General features: G+C 36.0%; 1 protein-coding gene across 1 annotated transcript; it reads right to left on the bottom strand.

The window, feature by feature from the left end:
• Positions 1-15,883: 15,883 nt before the first annotated feature.
• LOC127523776 (galanin receptor 2a) lies at positions 15,884-19,302 on the bottom strand. Its single transcript, XM_051914853.1, has one exon. The coding sequence runs from the start codon at positions 19,213-19,215 to the stop codon at positions 17,923-17,925; it is 1,293 nt and encodes a 430-aa protein (XP_051770813.1). The 5' UTR covers positions 19,216-19,302; the 3' UTR covers positions 15,884-17,922.
• Between the last annotated feature and the right edge of the window lie 1,050 nt (positions 19,303-20,352).

Below are 20,352 nucleotides of genomic sequence, written 5' to 3' on the forward strand. Positions count from 1 at the left end.
TGAGAATATAGAGTTTATACTTGAGGGGAAAAAAACAATTTTATTTAAAAGGCAATTTGGTACAGATCCTATTACATACACAGCCAAAATTAAGATGAAAATCTGATAGCCTATAATATAAATCAATGAAATTGATAATGGTATAACAGACTACTAGCATAAAATGCATATAAACTGTCACTCTACATGTATATCTCCCAATAATATGTCTTAGTAAGATGACATTTAAATGTTTAGTTTTATGATCAAAAAGCTCTGTATTTTTTATTGTGGGGGGTAAAACATATAATGCAATGTAATACAATGATGATTGAAAGATAATAAACAGGGGTGCACATAACTTTTTTGGTCTGGTTCTCAAGGGAGCACCTGGAGATGTTGCTAGGTACTCACGCTTTATGCGACACACTTATCCTAATCTTCTTTTCTCTCGAACATGGAAGATGATGATAATGCTTTTTTTTATTTTATTTTACTAACATTAATGACACAGACAACAGCAAGAATATTAGGCTGCTGTCACTTTAAGAAGGAAAGCACAGACCGAATAACTGACACACATCCGGTTTCTTTCTCAACTGTTTACTTATGACACAACCGAGAGAATTCAGTAACCAGTAATTCAGAGCACGTATCAAACTGCCAAAGTAACAATTTTGGTAAACGAGGCTTTGTTACATCATAAGTGTTTCGAAATGTTTCGCTAGGGGGCGATGATCTCAGTAAACCCATGAACTAGTGTCTATATGATTTTGACCTGATCTCGGTGCATAGACGTTTAATTTGTATAATAAAAAGGAAGAGTTGTAGTTAAAAGTCTCTTATTGGTATGATTAACCAAGCTCTAAAACAAACAAAACAAGCCCTACAATTTAATAAAATAACACATTATAAAGGCCCCTAATATTTAATGGAATTAGATGATATGTTTATTGCTTTGTTTATAAAACATTTTAATTGTTTTGTATAAGGTGTTTTTATGCATGTTTGAGCTGAGTTTTCATTGCCTTTACACCATTCTGACCAGCAGACATCACCAGCGTGTGGCGTTTTAAGCACTTCGAAGCTGTGAATAATTTTGCAGAGCAATTGGTTCAATTGATTCAAATTTTTGAAATACTTTGTTTCTCCCATCACTACTACATGCAACAGTCACTTTATTTACCAAAATTTACCAAAAAATAAACACGTTGGAGCACAGAAGAAAAACTGAATGAGTCAAAATAAGGGCTATAAATACACAGAGAAACTAAAGGGCTAAACAAGGAACAGGTGAACCAAATCAATCAAACAATGAGTAGCTATGACAACAAATGAGAACATTCTAGAAACCATGAAAATAAAAAGGAAACAAAGAGTTACAAACTAAAAGTCCATGAAAACGAAACAGAAACCAAACTGAACGTTAGAGATACTCACATTTTAACATGATTTATTTTAAAAGTTGTTATGAAAGTAAACCTTAGTTGCTTCAGTCCAGTAAATGTTCTTCTTGAAATATTATTAACTATATAAATTGTATTGTTATGTTTACCTTATATAAATCAGTAAAGATTACACAACTAAAAGACACATGTACCACAACCTAAAGATGGACATTTCTACAATTATAAACTAATAAAAGTATATTTTAAAATTTAAAATAGTATTGTACTTGCCAAAATAAGTATGAACTGTCAGATGACAGAAGGCATATAGACTGTGTACAACAGGTTTTTCAGCAAATGTTTTGATTATGCTGATTATTTAGAGGCCTTATATAGAAATATGATACAGCAGGCTTTATAGAGTTTATTATGAACTGTCTAGGGCCAACACTATGCATAAATATGAACATAACACAGGATAAACATTGGTTATTTTGGCATCAAAATGTATTTTGATTTATTTTGATGGTTCATCCAATATAAGCACATAAAAGATTCTGCTGTCAGCTTGCATTATATTATTATATAAGAATACTTGTCTCTACACCACATAGCGCTCAAAAGATAGAACATATTTTATTAATACACTTATATAATCACATTTTTACATCTACACGTATGTAAAATATTATAGTAAAGCTTGACGTCATTTTAAAAGTGAGAAAAAACTGGTTTGGATTCAGACCATTTCATTTTATGGATGTGAAATTTTCCTGGTATATTAACGATTGTATAAGATATGCTTAATCAGTTCCATGGTCATTGAAATATAGCGATGTCAAATCCACCTGGAAATAAAGATTTAATTTCTTCTTAATTAAATGTTCATCAACCCAGAATAGTTGTGTTTATATGCAATGGAAAAATAAATGAAATACTTTTACAGAAATAGAGTAATCAGTGTTTAGTTTAAAATGCTCCAGAACATGTTTAACTCGATATATTCTATGCATTCTATGAATTGTTTTTGCACCTGCTAAGATACTTGCAGTCCCTTGTCACTCTTTTTAAGGAACAGGGCTCTTCAAATTAAGGGAGCCCTTGGCAGTGCTTAAGTGTGTGTTGGTGACAGGGAACTATGGGTAATTTGCAAGTATCTACTACTCCAGGTAGGCAGCCCTGCAGGTGTTGAATTTAACTTATCAACATCATTTACCTTTCTCAGATAGTGGTAACTGCATATCCAAAAAACATGATGATATATAAACATATATGATATAAAAACATGATGATAAGATGATATATTACAGGATAGTTCCCGATTTGCTTGTCATGTGGTTTGTTATGGAGACTACAGTTTTGGGAGTCTTTTCCCAGCTTGGCCTAGACCCTGTGTGCCTGACAGCGGGATTAAAATGACATTACATTCTCCACAGATGGGCAAAGACTTTCAAAACTGCAGTCTTGAGGATTTAGGCTATAAACCAGAGAAAGTGAAGCCATGCTTCCATTGCCTCTTCTAAACACATATATGGAATCACATGATTTTAAAGTAACATTTCAATGAAGTCTATCTTAAATACTGTAACCAGCAAGCATTGCTTTTTAGTTTCAGTTTGACTACTTTTGACTACTACTTCAAATTTTAAAAGTCTATTTTTAAAAGACTGTACTTGCATATAATAATTTTAAAGTCATCATGAAATCTTTTCTTCCCTATTGTGATGTACATCTGAGTGAAACGGCTTCTTGAACTAGAAAAAAAAATGTAGGGAGGGACTTGATTTTGTCTGTCGGGAATTGAATGGATCGTTGAATCACTGAGGTTTGCTATTGGTCAGTTTCACGTGAGTGACAGGTTGTCCCGCACTCGTGCCAGTAAACACATCAGAGAAGAGAAGAGATGGTGCTGCATGAGAGAGGGGAAGTTATTTTGATTTAAGATTACATCATTAAGATTAAATCATTTATAATAAACACTGCAATATTTTAATAAAGAATAAGAATTGTCCATTTAGATTTCATGGTGGTTTTAATCAAATATGTTAAATGTATATTAAATACTTAAAGTACACTTTCATGACTGTGTTTCTTAACTCACTTAAGTACACTTTTATTAATAATAATGTCAAATTAAAAGTTCCACTTTAAAACACATTTTAAATCATTGTTTTAATAATCTTTCATCATGCTTTGAAGAAGTACATGTAGCCTATTTTGATGTTTTGACTAACATACTAAAGCATATGTAAAGTACTGTAGTATGTTATTTGATATTACATTTAATGTTAATATATTTTACAACCCAAATTTTGGGAATGTTGGGACGTTTTTTAAATTTGAATAAAATGACATACTTTCAAATCACATGAGCCAATATTTTATTCCCAATAGAACACAGATAACATAACAAATGTTTAAACAGAGAAATTTTTACAATTTTATGCACAAAATGAGCTCATTTCAAATTTGATGCCTGCTACAGGTCTCATAATAGTTGGGACGGGGGCATGTTTACCATGGTGTAGCATCTCTTCTTCTTTTCAAAACAGTTTGAAGACTGAGGTTATGAGTTTCTGGAGTTTTGGTGTTTGGTGTTTTGGTCCCATTCTTGCCTGATATAGGTTTCCAGCTGCTGAAGAGTTCATGGTCGTTTTTGACGTATTTTTCGTTTAATGATGCACCAAATGTTCTCTATAGGTGAAAGATCTGGACTGCAGGCAGGCCAATTCAGCACCCGGACTCTTCTACGATGAAGCCATGCTCTTGTAATAGCTGCCGTATGTGGTTTTGCATTGTCCTGCTGAAATACACAAGGCCTTCCCTGAAATAGACGTCGTCTGGAAGGGAGCATATGTTGCTCTAAAATCTTTATATAATTTTCAGCATTCATAGTGCCTTCCAAAACATACAAACTGCCCATACCGTATGCACTTATGCACCCCCATACCATCAGAGATGCTGGCTTTTGAACTGAATGCTGATAACACACTGAAAGGTCTCCCTCTTCTTTAGCCCGGAGGACACGGCGTCCATGATTTCCAACAAGAATGTCAAATTTGGACTCGTCTGACTATAGAACACTTTTCCACTTTGAAACAGTCCATTTTAAAGGAGCCTTGGCCCACAGGACACAATGGCGCTTCTGGACCATGTTGACATATGGCTTCCTTTTTGCATGATAGAGCTTTAGTTGGCATCTGCAGATGGCACGGCGGATTGTGTTTACCGACAGTGATTTCTGCAAGTATTCCTGGGCCCATTTAGTAATGTCATTGACACAATCATGCCGATAAGAGTGTCGTCTGAGGGCCCGAAGACCACGGGCATCCAATAAAGGTCTTCAGCCTTGTCCCTTATGCACAGAGATTTCTCCAGTTTCTCTGAATCTTTTGATGACGTTATGCACTGTAGATGATGAGATTTGCAAAGCCTTTGCAATCTGACGTTGAGGAACATTGTTTTTAAAGTATTCCACAATCTTTTTACGCACTCTTTCACAGATTGCCCATCTTTACTTCTGAGAGACTCTGCCTCTCTAAGACATCCCTTTTTATAACTAATCATGTTACAGTCCTGATATCAATTAATTTAATTAGTTGCTAGGTGTTCTCCCAGCTAAATCTTTTCAAAATTAATTGCTTTTTCAGCCGTTTATTGCCCCTGTGCCAACTTTTTTGAGACCTGTAGCAGGCATCAAATTTGAAATGAGCTCATTTAGTGGATAAAAGTGTAAAATTTCTCAGTTTAAACATTTGTTATGTTATCTATGTTCTATTGTGAATAAAATATTGGCTTATGTGATTTGAAAGTCTTTTAGTTTTCATTTTATTCAAATTTAAAAAATGTCCCAACATTTCTGGAATTCGGGTTGTAAATGTACTACATTGCAACTTCATCATTACAAATGTCTAATTAAATAAAATACATGACAAACAAGATTACATTCTACAAAGTACATTTTAGTTAATAAATAAATGTTTGTCAGTTGGCAGCACACTTTAAAGGGTTAGTTCACCCAAAAATGAAAATTCTGTCATTAATTACTCACCCTCATGTCGTTCCACAGCCCTAAGGCCTTCGTTCATCTTCAGAACACAAATTAAGATATTTTTGATAAAATCCGATGGCTCAGTGAGGCCTCCATTGCCAGCAATGTCACTGAACCTCTCAAGATCCAGAAAGGTACTAAAGACATCGTTAAAACAGTAGAGGTGACTACAGTGGTTCCACAATAATTTTATGAAGGGACGAGAATACTTTTTGTGCGCAACAAAATAATAAAAATCACGACTTTGTTCAACAAGTTCTTCTCTTCCATCTGGTCCTCTGACGTGCGTTCACGAAAGCACCATGACGCATGCGCAGGAAGATGACGTAGAAGTCGGCGTGAACTAACCCTTTAACATATTTCAAAGGCAATAGAAGACAATACATTACATATAAAAATCTAAAATCTACATTTAATCTAAATTTAAACTACAATACATTTTCATTTAATTGCAATCATGCAATCAAGTGTCCAAAACATTACATTCAGTTTGCATGGATATTCTTAGTTACTTCCATACTATTTTTAAACGTATGCTTGTTTTTCACAAGGCATCTGCTTTTCAGGGAGAAGCAAACAGATTGACAGCTGAAATTGCTTCTGTATCTTAAGAAACGCTTCATGAGCACAGGTTCAAAACAAGAGGTTTGCCCTCTGTTTAAAAACCAATCATTTAATTTCATCTTTAGAATTTTTCATTTGCAAGCCAACAAAATGAAATGCCCCCATCAATAACCCACTCATCTTTACCGCTCCATTGCATTGATTGTGAATCCAGAATACCAATAGCTTGCTGCAGAGAAACCACATTACAATTTCAAATGTCTCTGACACTGGACCAGGACTGCAGCATTTGCAATGCTGTATAACATTCATCTTTTTCTGCTTCATTGATGAGTCAGTCATTCATTTTCAGACTTGATATACAGTTTCATATCAGCTTTTCACCACTGAGAGGAGGCAATGAATGTTTTATTGTGTTTTTTTTTTTTTTTTTTTTTTAAATGACCTGACACATTAAGAACCCTATTTGTTCATGTCTGTTCTAATATTGGAACGCAGAAGAAATTATTGCACTGATGAAAGAATCATTCGTTTGTACTAAAAAGCATTTCAGTGTGAATAGAGCTCAGTATCTTTCTGGGAATTAATTTCTAGGCAAATATACAGTAAACTTTGTGAATTTGTGAAGTAAAGTATAAAATGAAGTGAAGTATTCAGGTCAAAGATAAAGCTAACTTGTAATATTCAGCAGGCAAATGCATAATAACATAATCACTGTAAAACTGGATAAACGTTGCACAAAATAATGATGTGCAATTATGTAAGTGTGCCTGATTTTTACTATTAACCTCACATTTATATGCAAATCTACTCCTTTGTGTCATAAACCTCATTCTCCTGCTTCTGTGCAGCTCTTTTCAAATTATTCCAACTCGGTTATGGTTAATTATAGCTCTCAGGTTAAATTATTATAAACTATGCTCTTTTTTGACTCCTAATTTCCATGTTTAGATAGCGTTTCCAATTGTGATTGTTTTATTAAAGCTATGCAATTATCCTGGAAAGATCAAAATGATATATGATAGAATAGAGAAAAGACACTGTGACTTTAAACATGGGGAAAAGTTTGTGTGGGGACAGAGCAATTTGTATTCTCTTAATGAATATAGCTGTGGTATTGGAACAAACAAGCATTAACAACAAAAACCACCACCACATTTTCCTAAACACCTGTCTGTAAATATGGAGTGAAACTGACCTGATCCATATAGTCACTGCATGCAATAAAACAAGATGTTAACAATTAATCATGTTTTTTAATTTTTTAAACATGTGGCAGATTTATAGCTAATGAGAATCCCAGAAAATGTAATGGATATCTGAAGACGCAAGACTTGTTTAAGGTCATTAAATCAACAATTCCTGATTCAGAAATTGTTAAATATGTGAAAGGATATTATTTAGGGTAAAAAAACCCTTGTTGCTGGGCTTCTAAAGGGCTCACAGAAAAGACCATCTCTGTGATCAAAAAGGTCATTAAAAACCAAATCATAAAATACATAAAATTTTCATGAGAGTGTTTTTAAATATACAGTGTGTTTGTGTGTGTGTGTGTGTGTGTGTGTGTGTGTGCATATTGTTGCATATATTTGCATATTTTGCTATTTCACTATTGACCCTATCGCAATTACCTTTTGCCCCATTTATATTTACATAAAAACAAGCTTCTTGTATTATTTCTCTTCACACAAATTGTTTTTCTCACACAAAAATCAATAAATAAAAATAGGCACCTTTTCCTTATGGTGTTTCCTTTAGTGTTGTTGTACCCTATTTCAGGATTTCTTAAAGGTCCAGTGTGTAATATTTTATACATAACTATGCTTTCAGTGGTGTACCAAGACCTTACATAATGAAGCGTTATTTTTTTATTACCTTAGAGTGAGCCATTTCTATCTACATACACCATGGATCCCCTTACATCGAATTCGCCATTTTGCGCCTGCATGTTTCTACAGTAGCCCTAAACGGACAAACTGCTCTACAGGACGCGTTTGCTTGACTGACTACTCTCTTCTGTCTCAGACGAAGACATCTTTGTCCTGTGTCGGCCACCGTAGCTTTTCTATGTGCTTCGAAAGGGAGGGGTGAGCGGGGTGGACTGAGCCGTTGGTTGCAATTCGCAACCTTACCGCCAGATGCCGCTAAAATTTACACACTGCACCTTTAAATGGGGGTTCATGAAGGAACTGCAGGGGGTTCGTGAGAGGAAAAGCTAATAATCAATTTTATCCAAAGTAAAATTTAAATAAATAAATGGGGCTGAACAATAATCGCAATTTAGCTTAGTGGTATGTAATAAGGACTGAAACATTACACTATACAAAGAGGTTTGAGTCCACTTTTAAAGTCCAGCTACAAAGTGAAAATAAAACACTTAGGCCCTATCATGCACTCGATGCAATGCGGCACCAGGCGCAACACAAGTGTTTTTTGCTAGTTTCAGCCCGACGCAGTTATCATTTTCATGTCCAGCACCCACATTGTTTAAATAGCAAATGTAATAGCTCATCTGTTCGCCCATGAGCGTGCTGGTCTGAAAACGAAGTGTGTTCAGGCGCATTGTTGGCGTGTTGCTATTTTGAGGCAACTGAAAACGACTGTGCCACTGACCAACAAAAACCTGGTCTAAAGTCAATGGCACAGTGTTTTGTTTTGTTTTTTTGTTATTTAAAGTGTGTTAGTAATATGCGCCTATAGGCGGGTGCACAACGCATGTACACTCTGCTTATTACACACACAAGGACGCGCAGCAGCACACAAACATGCCAAATATTAAAAATAAAAGAATTGCAATGTAAAAGATTATTATTGTGTACATAAAGATAAAAATGCATACATATCATAATGGATAGTCATTGAATGTATCAGAATTACCTATTTGCAGTAATGACGAATGAAATTGGCTAATTATTTGACCAATACACACATATATTTAAACTGACTCATCAGGTTGAGGGTGTCTATATTCCACCATGTAGCGAATCCGCCATGGTGCAAGCGCACCTGGCTTTTAAAGGGAATGGGAGATGACATTCTGATTAATTTATTACATGTTGCGCCCAAAACACAACCATGACTCATTAAGAGACTTATTACAACCCTTTTGGACCATTTTTTACCGACGTTAAACTAGCAAAAGTGGATTCGGACACGCCCTAAGTGCACCTGCGCCATGCGTTTAAATCGTTAAAATAGGGCCCTCATCCTACTAATAGAAGATTAAATATTTTATCTGTGTACTTGCATGCCATGTGACCTTTAACCAACATCAGAGAACGATGAGAATGTGTTGTTAAAATAATTAAAATATTAACTTAAAATACTTTCACAGACAGGGCTTAGCGTAAGCCAGGATTAGGCCTTAGTTCAATTAGGGCATTTAAGTAGCTTTACTGGTGTGCATCATGAGACAAAACTATGGCAATGACATATTTTAAGACATGTCAGTGCAAATTGCTTTCAGTCAAGACAGCTCAAACATGCATTTTAGTCTGGGACTAGTTTAAGCCTTGTCTGTGAAACTGGGGGCTTAAGTAATTAATTTACATCTAAGGAGTTTGGCTGACAGAAAAAAATTTGGGAACTCCTGCCCTACTTCGTATTAATACAATATCCTTAGCTGGTCAGTTGCTACTGTTCTTAAATGACAGAAGAAATAATGAGGCTCAGTAGTTTTATTGTGTTGCTGCTGTTGGGGACTTTTCTTCATACAGACTCTGCCCTACAAACCACTTTATTCCATCTTAGGTGGGCAATTACCCTGATCGGATATAAAAAGGAGATTTGAAAAGAACCCATTGGGTCGACTGACACATTAAATTAGACCCAGCAGCTGGGCTTAAGAGATACGAGGTAGGAAGCCCGTTTCTTGTTTTACAGATGGATGGCTTTAGATGTCAAGATGAGAGAGAGAGTGTGTGTAACTGCAGCCAAAGTCTGGTGAGAAAGCATACTATAATTTATTGAGTGTGCTCACAAATGTCTCCTCCATCCTCAAAATACAAAGCAGAACATGGCATTAATGAACAACCGCAATGAATAACAAAGACTCCGGTTAGTGCAGAACATTTCAGATCATTCAAAGGCTGTCTATGAACATGAACAGCCTAAAATATTAAACTTCATTGTAGAGGGGTAAAGAGAAGCCATACTTGAGTAAATGTACAGACCTTACAGCGGAAATGACTCCATTACGAGTTACAAGTCACCAATTCCAATACAACTTGAGTAAAAGTCTTAGAGTATCTGATTTTAACAGTACTTAAGTATTTGAATTTAAGCTCAAAGATGCACTTTGGTCCTCAACGCCCAAGAAACAGTTGATTTGTTAGGAGAGCAATCATGTTTTTTTTCTAAAATCACTAAACTGAACACCTCAATATTGCAATAAATCAAGGTGGACACAACAGCCTCTTAAACATCTACAAACCCTCAAGTCTCAGTTAAAAATGTCATGAAATCAAAATTGACCCTATTTACTTTGTTAGCGCACATTATTAGCCTTGTAGTGAACAATTAATCTGTGCAAGTTAAAGGGGTGGTTGATTATGATTTCACTTTTTTAACTTTAGTTAGTGTGTAATGTTGCTGTCAGAGCATAACCAACATCTGCAAAGTTACAATGCACAAAGTTCAATACAAAAGGAGATATTTTCTTTTAAAGAAATCGCTTTTTAAGGACTACAACAAACGGCTGGTAGGGACTACAATGAGCTTCTTCCCGGGTTAGTGTCATCACTAACCTTAAAATTATGGAATTAATATTGTGCCATAATTAAACAAACAAATCCAGCATTTTGCAAACAAACACGATCTGCTTTGCAAAGGAAAACTGAACTCACAGACAGAAAGTGATGTTGACAGAAACGCATGTTTCGGGGCTTCTCTCGGGAGACTAGCGTACATTGACCCATAGCAAAGCGCCATCTGCTGTTTTAGAAGAGGAAGTTGCTCAACTGCATTTGTGAGAAAATCTGCCTGCACACATTTGTGAGAAAATCAAGCCGAGCGATCTCATAAAAAGACAAGTGTCTCACAATCGTAACAGACGGGTGTGTTTGTATGCACTAGATTTGGTATTTGTTCAAAGATTACATGCCATTTGTAGGATGGTTTGTATTTATTTGTGAAATATGATGTAAGCTCATTTATTTATATTTGTAAAACAATACATTTATTTGTTACTCCTCTGCGTTTTCACTCAAACTGACCTCTGTATTTGCACATCACTTTCTGTTTGTTTGCGAGTCGAGTTTTTCTTTGCAAAGTGTTTGTTTGCAAAATGCTGGATTTGTTTGTTTAATTATGGCACAATATTAACTCCATATAAAATTTACATAAACCCTGTCCCCGAGAACATGCAACAAAGGGGTGAGGCCATGTTATTGCAATACAGTACTTAACACAAATGCAATAGCATGTCAGGAAAGCAAGATGACAACATAAGTTATAACCGTAATTAAACTAAACTATAGTTCTATCTTCATGCAGCATATATTCTCTGGCTCTGTAGGATCTTACAACAGTTCCCACACGAGCGATTTATAGATTATCATGACAGAATGCGCTAATCAATGACTTTAAGATAGTTAACTCCACATCAGCTACATAAATTCATCAACTAACTATTCAGAAACGTCCTGTTGCATTCTACATGTTGTCACTTCTTTTTTTTATTATTGTAAAAGGCTGAAGTTTCTGACATTTTCAGTGTGTCTGCTTGTGCGTGAGGTAATCAGAGCTGCTAACGCAAGCTCTTGAAACTCCGCCCTCTTCTTGGGATCAGCAGCTAATTTGCATTTAAAGGGACACAAAAACACAATGTTTTTGCTCACCCTCAAAAAGTGACAAATTTAACATGCTATAAAAAATGATCTGTGGGGTATTTTGAGCTAAAACTTCACATACACACTCTAGGGACATCAAAGGCTTATTTTACATCTTGTAAAAGTGGCACTGTATGACCCCTTTAATACACAGAAAAAATTTTTGTTTGTTGTGGTAATCTTTAATCAAAATCTGAAAATTTGCTTTTGCTCTGGATTGGCGTTCCTTCTCTGATGACGTCAGTTTGGCAGCTTGGGTTGAATATCCTTAACCACTCCCCTCCAACCGTCAGTCTGCTATGAGCGAGGGATGGGGAGGTCTAAATCAAGGTCTAAATCAAAAAAGTCTCTTCATTATAATGTATAATAAAATAATGTTAAGTAAAATAGTCAAAGCCTAATTGCACTGGATGTGCTGGTTCTGGCCTCATCACCAGCTGCAGCCACATCCTCAGCTTATACAGTATATGAAACACCTGCGATTCAGCAACTACCTGCTAATGCACTTGCATTCACGTAAAGTATAGCCTGTTGACAAGTTTGGGTGAGTAAGGGCAAAAACGCACAAGATATAGTACCTTCAATGCCCTATAGATGGCGATATTGCTTCTTTTGTAGCAGAAAACTGCTGCAGAAAAAGTTAGGTGCCATGCAAAATGTAATGAGTAATTGCATTACTCATCACAAATGTATTGAAATAAATTGTACATATACACAGGGTTTGACATTAACACCCGCCAACCCACCAAATGCGAGTGGATTTCAGCAGTGGCGTGTAATGCAGTCACTCCTACAAGATCTTTGGCGGGTTGTATTATATATACAATATTGATACTATAATTTCTGAAATGCTTCTATTACGCATTTTCCACCGAATATATACATGATACCAGCTGCGCTTTCTTGCTCTCTCATCTCTCCGACAGCGAGTTGACACAAAAATCTGCCTCCACTCACTCACTCGTTTAATTTGCTCTGGATGAATATTGTTGGTGTTACATGACTTGAATTTAGGCATGGATGCATATTGCGCATAATTTTACTCATTTCCGCAGATTTTTTGCTCACACCCAAAGTGTGCGTACACAAAGAGGCTATCTGCTTATTGCGCTTGAACAGTCAAATACACACAAAATAATGTCAAAATGCCGGTCTTGGCGAGTATTCACTTTAACACAGTCAGTAAGTGAATGTAAACAGTTGAAAAGGAAAACGCATGTGACAGCATCCGTGCGTCAGGCCTTAAAGTGACAGCAGCATAATATACCTGCTGCCAAATTTTGAAATAATATTAAAAGTGGTTAGTGAGTTTGGAAAACCACTAGTCACAGTGCCTGGTGAGCAAAAAAGTTAATGTCAAACCTTGCACTTATTTAAAAATGTAGTAAAGTAGGGAGTAAAAGTTGCTAATATTTTTTATACTCAGTATACAAAGTTGCCAATAAGATACTTAAAGGTGCAGTATGTAGGATTTATGTCCGCTAGAGGTCGCTAGAAGCCTATTCAAAACAAAGGCGTAGCTTGATGACGCCAAGTTTGAGCGCGGAATCTTGGGACATGTAGTCTTCACCTCAACGGATGGTGCAAAAGAATAGGGATAGGACTCGGGAAGAAATCATGTTCATAGATGCGATTATTAACGTTACTGTAGTATGAAGCAGCGCAGTTTGAGTGTTGTGGGAGCTGAACGAGGCCACTGGAGCGATTGCGCAACACACGCCTCACGAGCAGCGGAACTTTTATTATGCCGCAGTCGCCGGCGCTGCTTCCGCTTTTCCGGTCATGAGTATGAGGTAACACAGCTCTGTTTAACATATTAGATACATTTGAGTGTGTTGAAAATGATGTTATAGCGTTCGCTCAGTGGCTGCTGTGAGACACTTGTTTGAGACACACTGCAGTAGGAATATCATATCATATTTTAGAATATCATATTAATAAATGCTGGGTGGCTTGTGTTGATAAATGGCATGCAATTCATTTTAAAACGTATTGTATGATGGAGAAAATGCTGTATTACTGTTACTAAAAATAAAGCTGCATCTGATTATTAGCTACTTGACAAAATAGTGTTTTTCTCTGAGGCATGGTAAAGCATGGTACTCACAAAAAATCAAGAAAATTAGATTTAAACCATAAGACTAAATGTGTTGAGCTATATAACAACAATTAGTTTTCTGTCTATAAATTAGGGCTTGCATAGACTAGTCGAGTAGTCGAGAGATCGACTATTTCAACCACTAGTCGGCGCTGTCGGAAACAATCGACTACTCGAGTGTGCATTAACCATAAATTCATTTAAAAAGAGAGAGAGATACGTCACAATATTGTAAATCTTTCCGTTTTAAACCAAGAAGGGGAGCCAATGGACATCACACAAGAAGCAACGTGCAAACTTTTGCAAGAGTTATGCCGTGAAAGCTTAACCTCGGTCAGTAGGCTATTCAAAGTGAAAGTAAAAAGTGATGGAGCTGTCTGACGCTGCATTAACGGACCATATTCTCTCAGAGACGGATTTCAATAAAATATGCTGATAACGGTATATAACTGTCTTAATTTATTCCATTATTTTTCTTGTGGCCCGTATATAGTGAAACAAATGAGAATAATGGTATTTCGTGTTAAACAGGTTGTATTTTTTAAGTCGGTGCTTGAAGTAGGTCTTAAGTTTCATTCATGATTGCAGTCAGTGTTAGGAAATATTATAGACTATTAATAATTTTAATTATAGGACTATAATTAATTGTATAATAGACCTAAAAAATGTTTAAAACATTTTCAAAGATGAGCTAATAGCCAAATCTTTTATTATCCTCACAGTACGTCAGTTATGTGGTGATGCGCTATGAAATTATTGCGGGGCAAATTTATTAATATTGATTTAATAATAAAAGTAGCCTAATCTAATAGTAATAATAATAGACTAGAAGAATGTAACATGCCTACATTAAATAGAAATATTATACTATAAATATTTCAAAACAGTTGTTCTCTTGTCTATTAAAACGTGTAATATATTAAAGCGTCTTTGGTGTGTCCATGGTTTCTATACAAAATAAAACCGGAAACCGAGGCAGACCAAGGGTTAACGCGGGTATGACGCAATTGACAGGTGACTCCTCACACGTCCCAGAGCCTTTGTTAAAACTGCAATTTTCTCACTATTTACAAATAGTTGGAAACATTTGGGATATTGTAAGTACTCAAGTGAACAAAATATATAACACTGGGTTAGTGGTTTTTGGATACTTTACTGCAAAAATCTTACATATTGCACCTTTAAGTACAGTAACTAATTACATTTACTCCAATACTTTACAGCACTGCTTTATTGGATATTTTATTAAAAAGTGACTGCTTGCAAGTCTATAATCTGTGATTAATTAACCCAAACACCTAATTCACATTTTTAATCTTATTTTTATAGTAACTATGCCTGAAATGAAAAGGTTAAATTGCTACTTTGCATACACATTACTTTGAAGACAGGTTGTCTTCCGGGCTTTGTTATATAGGTGCCAACACACAGGCACAAGGTTTATTGAAATATGCGTTAATATGAGTTTATTCACTTCATGAGGTGTGAATATTTAAGCTGCAGTAACCGACTTTTCTTTTGCTTTGAAACAGGACTGAATTGTTGACAGCACAAGCTCTTTGAGGTTATTAACAGAGGCACTACATCCATTATGGCACTCATTTATTTTGAATGACTGACGGGAGCCCATTTGTGCTAGACATTCAGTTTAAATAAATGTAATCATAGGACACTCTTGAGATCTTTTAGAGCAAAATAGAGGTCCTAGTCCCTCTGTTTCCACTGCCTATAACTGTGAAAAATGTAAATAATGATAATGATTCTGGGCTATTCAGCACTCATGTAAGAGAAAATATCTGTGGGCCTAATATATGTGCAAAAATAGAGATAGTTTCTTACTGTGCTTTTAAACAAGGACATTTTAATTGCTTTATCAAGCATGAGACAACACATTATTCAAATGCAATGTTTTTACATTTAAACAGAATTTTTCTATTTTGCAAGCCATATCAAGAGAGACTATTATATTTTTTCTTTTATCAATGTATGTGTATTTCAAGCTTCAGACAATATTATTGTGGCAACACCATCATTTTACTATTTAATTGAAAATTAAATACTAAGTTTTGTCTCGAAAACAATAAAATGAGATGAATGCAGAGCATTACATGGCTTATTCAGGTATTTAAAAAAAAAAAAAAAAAACATCAGCACCTAAGTGAAGCTAATGTCATTTACAACAATCAGCACTTATATGTAATGTAGTTTTGATGTATTGATGTATCTTGCCTGTTTTCATTTTTTTAAGCAAATTATGCACAGTCAGTTTTCAGTTAATGATGTAAATCTGCCTTAATTATTATTTCTGAATAAAGCCAGCATGCATGCACAGATCACATCTTCATGCACAGAAAATCTTTTGCGCTTGAGGATAATCTTTGAATCCCATTTGTCCTGATTAGTGCGAAAATTTAATTGCACAGAAAATTAAAGAGATCTGTTTGTCAAAATTACTGGGTTGCTATACACTGTCTATGCTCCATCTTTATGACAACAAATTATCACCTATATTAGTCACACTAGAAGCGGGAAATTACCTGAATAAATCCATTACTCTCCGACAGAGTCATTTTTTCATCAAAATTTTAGCTTGTGTGACGGCAAACATTAAAACAACAGCATTATGGTTCTCTGCAGATCTCTAATTTGTCATTGACTCTTAAAAATAAAGCTTCCACATAGGGGTTTTCACGGCGATGCCATAGAAGAATCATTTTGGGTTTCTCAAAGAACCTTTCAGTGAACAGTTCTTAAAAGAACCATTTTTTCATAGTATGAAGAACATTTTAAAATGGGAAACACTTTATTTCGATGGTCCCTTTTGAACATTCTGTTGACTATAAGTAACTTTGCAACTACATGTCTGCTAACTGTCATTAGAGTATTAGTAGACTGTCTGCTTAATATCTGCTAACTCTTTATTGTGATGGTCTAACTTTGCAAGTACATGTCAACTTATTCTAACCCTAACCCTACCAGTCTACTAACACTCTACTAACACTCTAATTAGAGTTAGTAGACATGTAGGTGCAACGTTATAGTCAACAGAAGGTGTTGACCATCAAAATAAAGTGAAACCAAAAGTGTTCTAAGAAAGTTTTTCTGACGTTCCCGTTACGTTATGAAAACATTATTTCTGAATGTTCTCTGAACGTCCATTTTCAAAATGTCAATTTTTTAAAAATGTTTAAAAACATTCCAAGGAAACATTCCAATTTATCATTCAGCAGTAATTTTGGGAACGTTACTTTAAAAAAAAAAAAAAAAGTAATGTTTTTGTGCTAACGTTTTGAGAACATTATTAGACCAGATAACTTTGAACGAAGGTTCCATTAATGCTACTGAAAGAACATGTGTTCATAACTTTGAAAGAACCTTATAAGCCAAAGTTCTGAGAACATTCCCTGTTAGCTGGGAAAGAACCTATGGAGGACTGGAAAGATGCCATGGATGTACAATATAGATGCTAGTAAAGAACCTTTTATTTTTGTAAGAGAACTGTTCTGCCCACCAAATAGGAGCTATAAATCTAAATTTCTAGTGTCTTCAAAATGTATAGGCTAACAGTAGGAATATTTATTATACAGGGATCTTTCTATTTCTGTTGGGGAGAAGTTGGTGGAATAACAGACAACCACACGTCAGGGCTAAAGCCCCTCAGCGGTACCATTAATCCTGGCTTGAGCCTCACATTCTGGGTTTCCTTCCATATCAGACTGCAATTTTCCACTCATATTCACTGTTTTCAGAACAAATCTGGTATTCATTTATTTAACAGAAAATAATTACAAACAAAATAGCCAAGATAATTCACAGTAACACTTTATAATAACTTTGATTAATAACTATTATTATTATATTATATTATATTTTAGTTTGGCTTTTAAAAAATATGTTGAAATGTACATGAACTACCACTCTATTAAGGATTAATGATTTATCAATGAAAGTTATTACAAAGCATCGCCCTTTTCACATTGTTTCAAGTCTGTCTGTATTCTCCTTCTCCCCCAGTCAAATACTCTCACACACAGTCGTTGCAGACAAGCTTTTACTTCTGGTCAGTCTGAAAGCAGTGTCGCTCCTCGTTTCTGAAGCAAACCTCCCAGATGAGCCAGAGTTGCGCTGCTGGATTTTAGAGGCCGAATTTCTCATTGAAGACTTATTGGTCAGACTCATGACAGATGAAATCTTCTCTCTGTAGCTTTCTCTAAATCTTCTGGCCGATCTGTACAAATTTCCAACAAAGCAGTAGCAAAGAGGGTTGAGGGATGAGTTGGTGAGACCCAGCCATTGCGCAAAGGGTCTGCTCTGGAGAATCCAATGATGTTCAACGTTGCTCAGCTCATCATGTCGATCAGGAGAGCTGGGAATGTGGGAGTCGATCCAGATATCCACGGCATAGAGCGGCAGCCAGGAGAAAGTGAACAGCAGCACGAGCGCAAAGACCATTTTGGCGATCCTCTTGCGCGTTTTCAGGCGCGATGTTGAAGAGGTTAGCGCGAGCTGGTTAGGATCTGATATTGATGATGTGCCTCCTCTACTCAATTTCCAGCAGGTCAAAAAGCAAATGACCAGGTTAAAGACCACCGGAAATCCATACAACGCGCAGAAGAGTAAAAAGTTGTAACCCTGGCGCAGTTTGACTTTAGACCAGCTCTCCAAGCACACGGTCACTGTATGCAGTCCGTCTAGTAGGGAAAGCGTCTTAGTCGTGTTCATGAAAAACAATGGCAAACATAGTGCAGAAGATACGATCCACACCACAGCAATCATGCATATCATTCTCCTGGCCGTGAAGAAAGATCTGGCGTGCAGGGGACTGTGGACGCTGTAGTATCTGTTCAAACTGATCACGGCCAGACTCAGAACACTGGCAGAGACTGATACCGCTTGAACGAACGGCACAGCTCGACACAGAAAGTCGCCAAACACCCACGCGTTATACACCTGATGTCCTAAATTAACCGGCATGCAGACGCAAACTACCATCATGTCACACACCGCCAGGTTGACCAGGAGTCTCCTGGTGGCTGAAGCTCCAGACAAGCGATTCCTCCGGCGCGTCAGGACCCACAGAGCCATTATATTCCCCACCAGTCCGGTCACGAATGATATCATATACATCACCATTAAAACTATTGTGTCAGGTTCATGTCCCGCAAACAGAAAGTCGATGGAGAAAGGCGTCAAACCATGGGTAGTCCAGTTCTTTTGGAGATGCTCCCAAATAGAAAAGTTGTTGGGCAACAAGCGTCCGAATGTGCTGTAAATGCTCGAGGTGTTCATGTTTCCTCTGTGTGCCATTTCATCTGACCATCCGCTACTTAAGGATCTCCATAACGCCCCCACCCTCAGGAATATGATAAAGGAGAAATGATTCACCAAAGGGAAAAAAATCAGTATTCCATAATTTGTTAAATATCAGATAATGTACGCGTGTAATTAAAATATCTATTAGAGTGCAGGATGCTTATTTTTATGTATAAATTAGAAAAGTGCAGTTTCAATGTACGCAAGCCTATCTATCTATCTATCTATCTATCTAAATACAATGAAATATAAAATAAAATGCACAAAAATATTATTTGTGGATAAGAGTTGTTATATAGCAAGTATAATTAGCGTTGTATAAATACAATTAAAGTAAATGTACTCATTTAGATAGCTAAGTAAATGATGTGTTTTGTGCGATTGTGTGATAGTCTTCCACAACTCCATTAAAGGCAAATAGCCGCCACACAGGAAGAATTATGGGAAAACACACACACACTAATGTCTCTCACTTACTCTTTCTCACATCTGACAGTTATTAACCAAATGTAGAGGTGTATGATAAACAAGATCATGAAAATGTATTTTCAGTCATGAACACGTATTCCCCAAGTTATTCACTCCAACAATGCTTTGTCAGTTAACCTGCAATGTGTTTAATGTAATATCTTACAGTTTTTCTCAGTCGCTATATTTCTCAAATCACATTTGGAATTCTCAAACCTACTTGTTCAACCTCCAGATCATCTAGTCACTAGCGCACATCATAAAAGCAATTTCTCCTTTTTGAACAAATTTCCAGTGCTTTGATACATTCATGCAACTGATTATTTACAAATGTCTGCCATTTCCTACATTATCAATTGTTTGTCAGTTAACTTGCAATATGTTTCATGTAATATCTAAATTACAGTTTTTCTCAGTTGTTTTGGTATATTTCTCAAATCACATTTGGAATTCTCAAACCTACTTGTTCAACCTCCACACCATCTACCCCATCTAATCATAAAAGCAATTTCTCCTTCTATTGAACACATTTCCGGCGCTTTGGTACATTCATGCAATTGATTATGTACAATTGTCTGCCGTTTCCTACATTATCAATTGCTTGTCGAATTGATCAAATATTATACTGGTTCTCTGTTGAATAGTTTTCCCCAAAAAACATCT

Source organism: Ctenopharyngodon idella, chromosome 12 (assembly GCF_019924925.1).
Source record: "Ctenopharyngodon idella isolate HZGC_01 chromosome 12, HZGC01, whole genome shotgun sequence".
In the NCBI taxonomy this organism is placed as follows: domain Eukaryota; kingdom Metazoa; phylum Chordata; class Actinopteri; order Cypriniformes; family Xenocyprididae; genus Ctenopharyngodon; species Ctenopharyngodon idella.

Bases quoted from the DNA above. Each gene is read 5' to 3' on its own strand.
- LOC127523776 (XM_051914853.1), bottom strand. From the start codon at position 19,215: ATGGCACACAGAGGAAACATGAACACCTCGAGCATTTACAGCACATTC.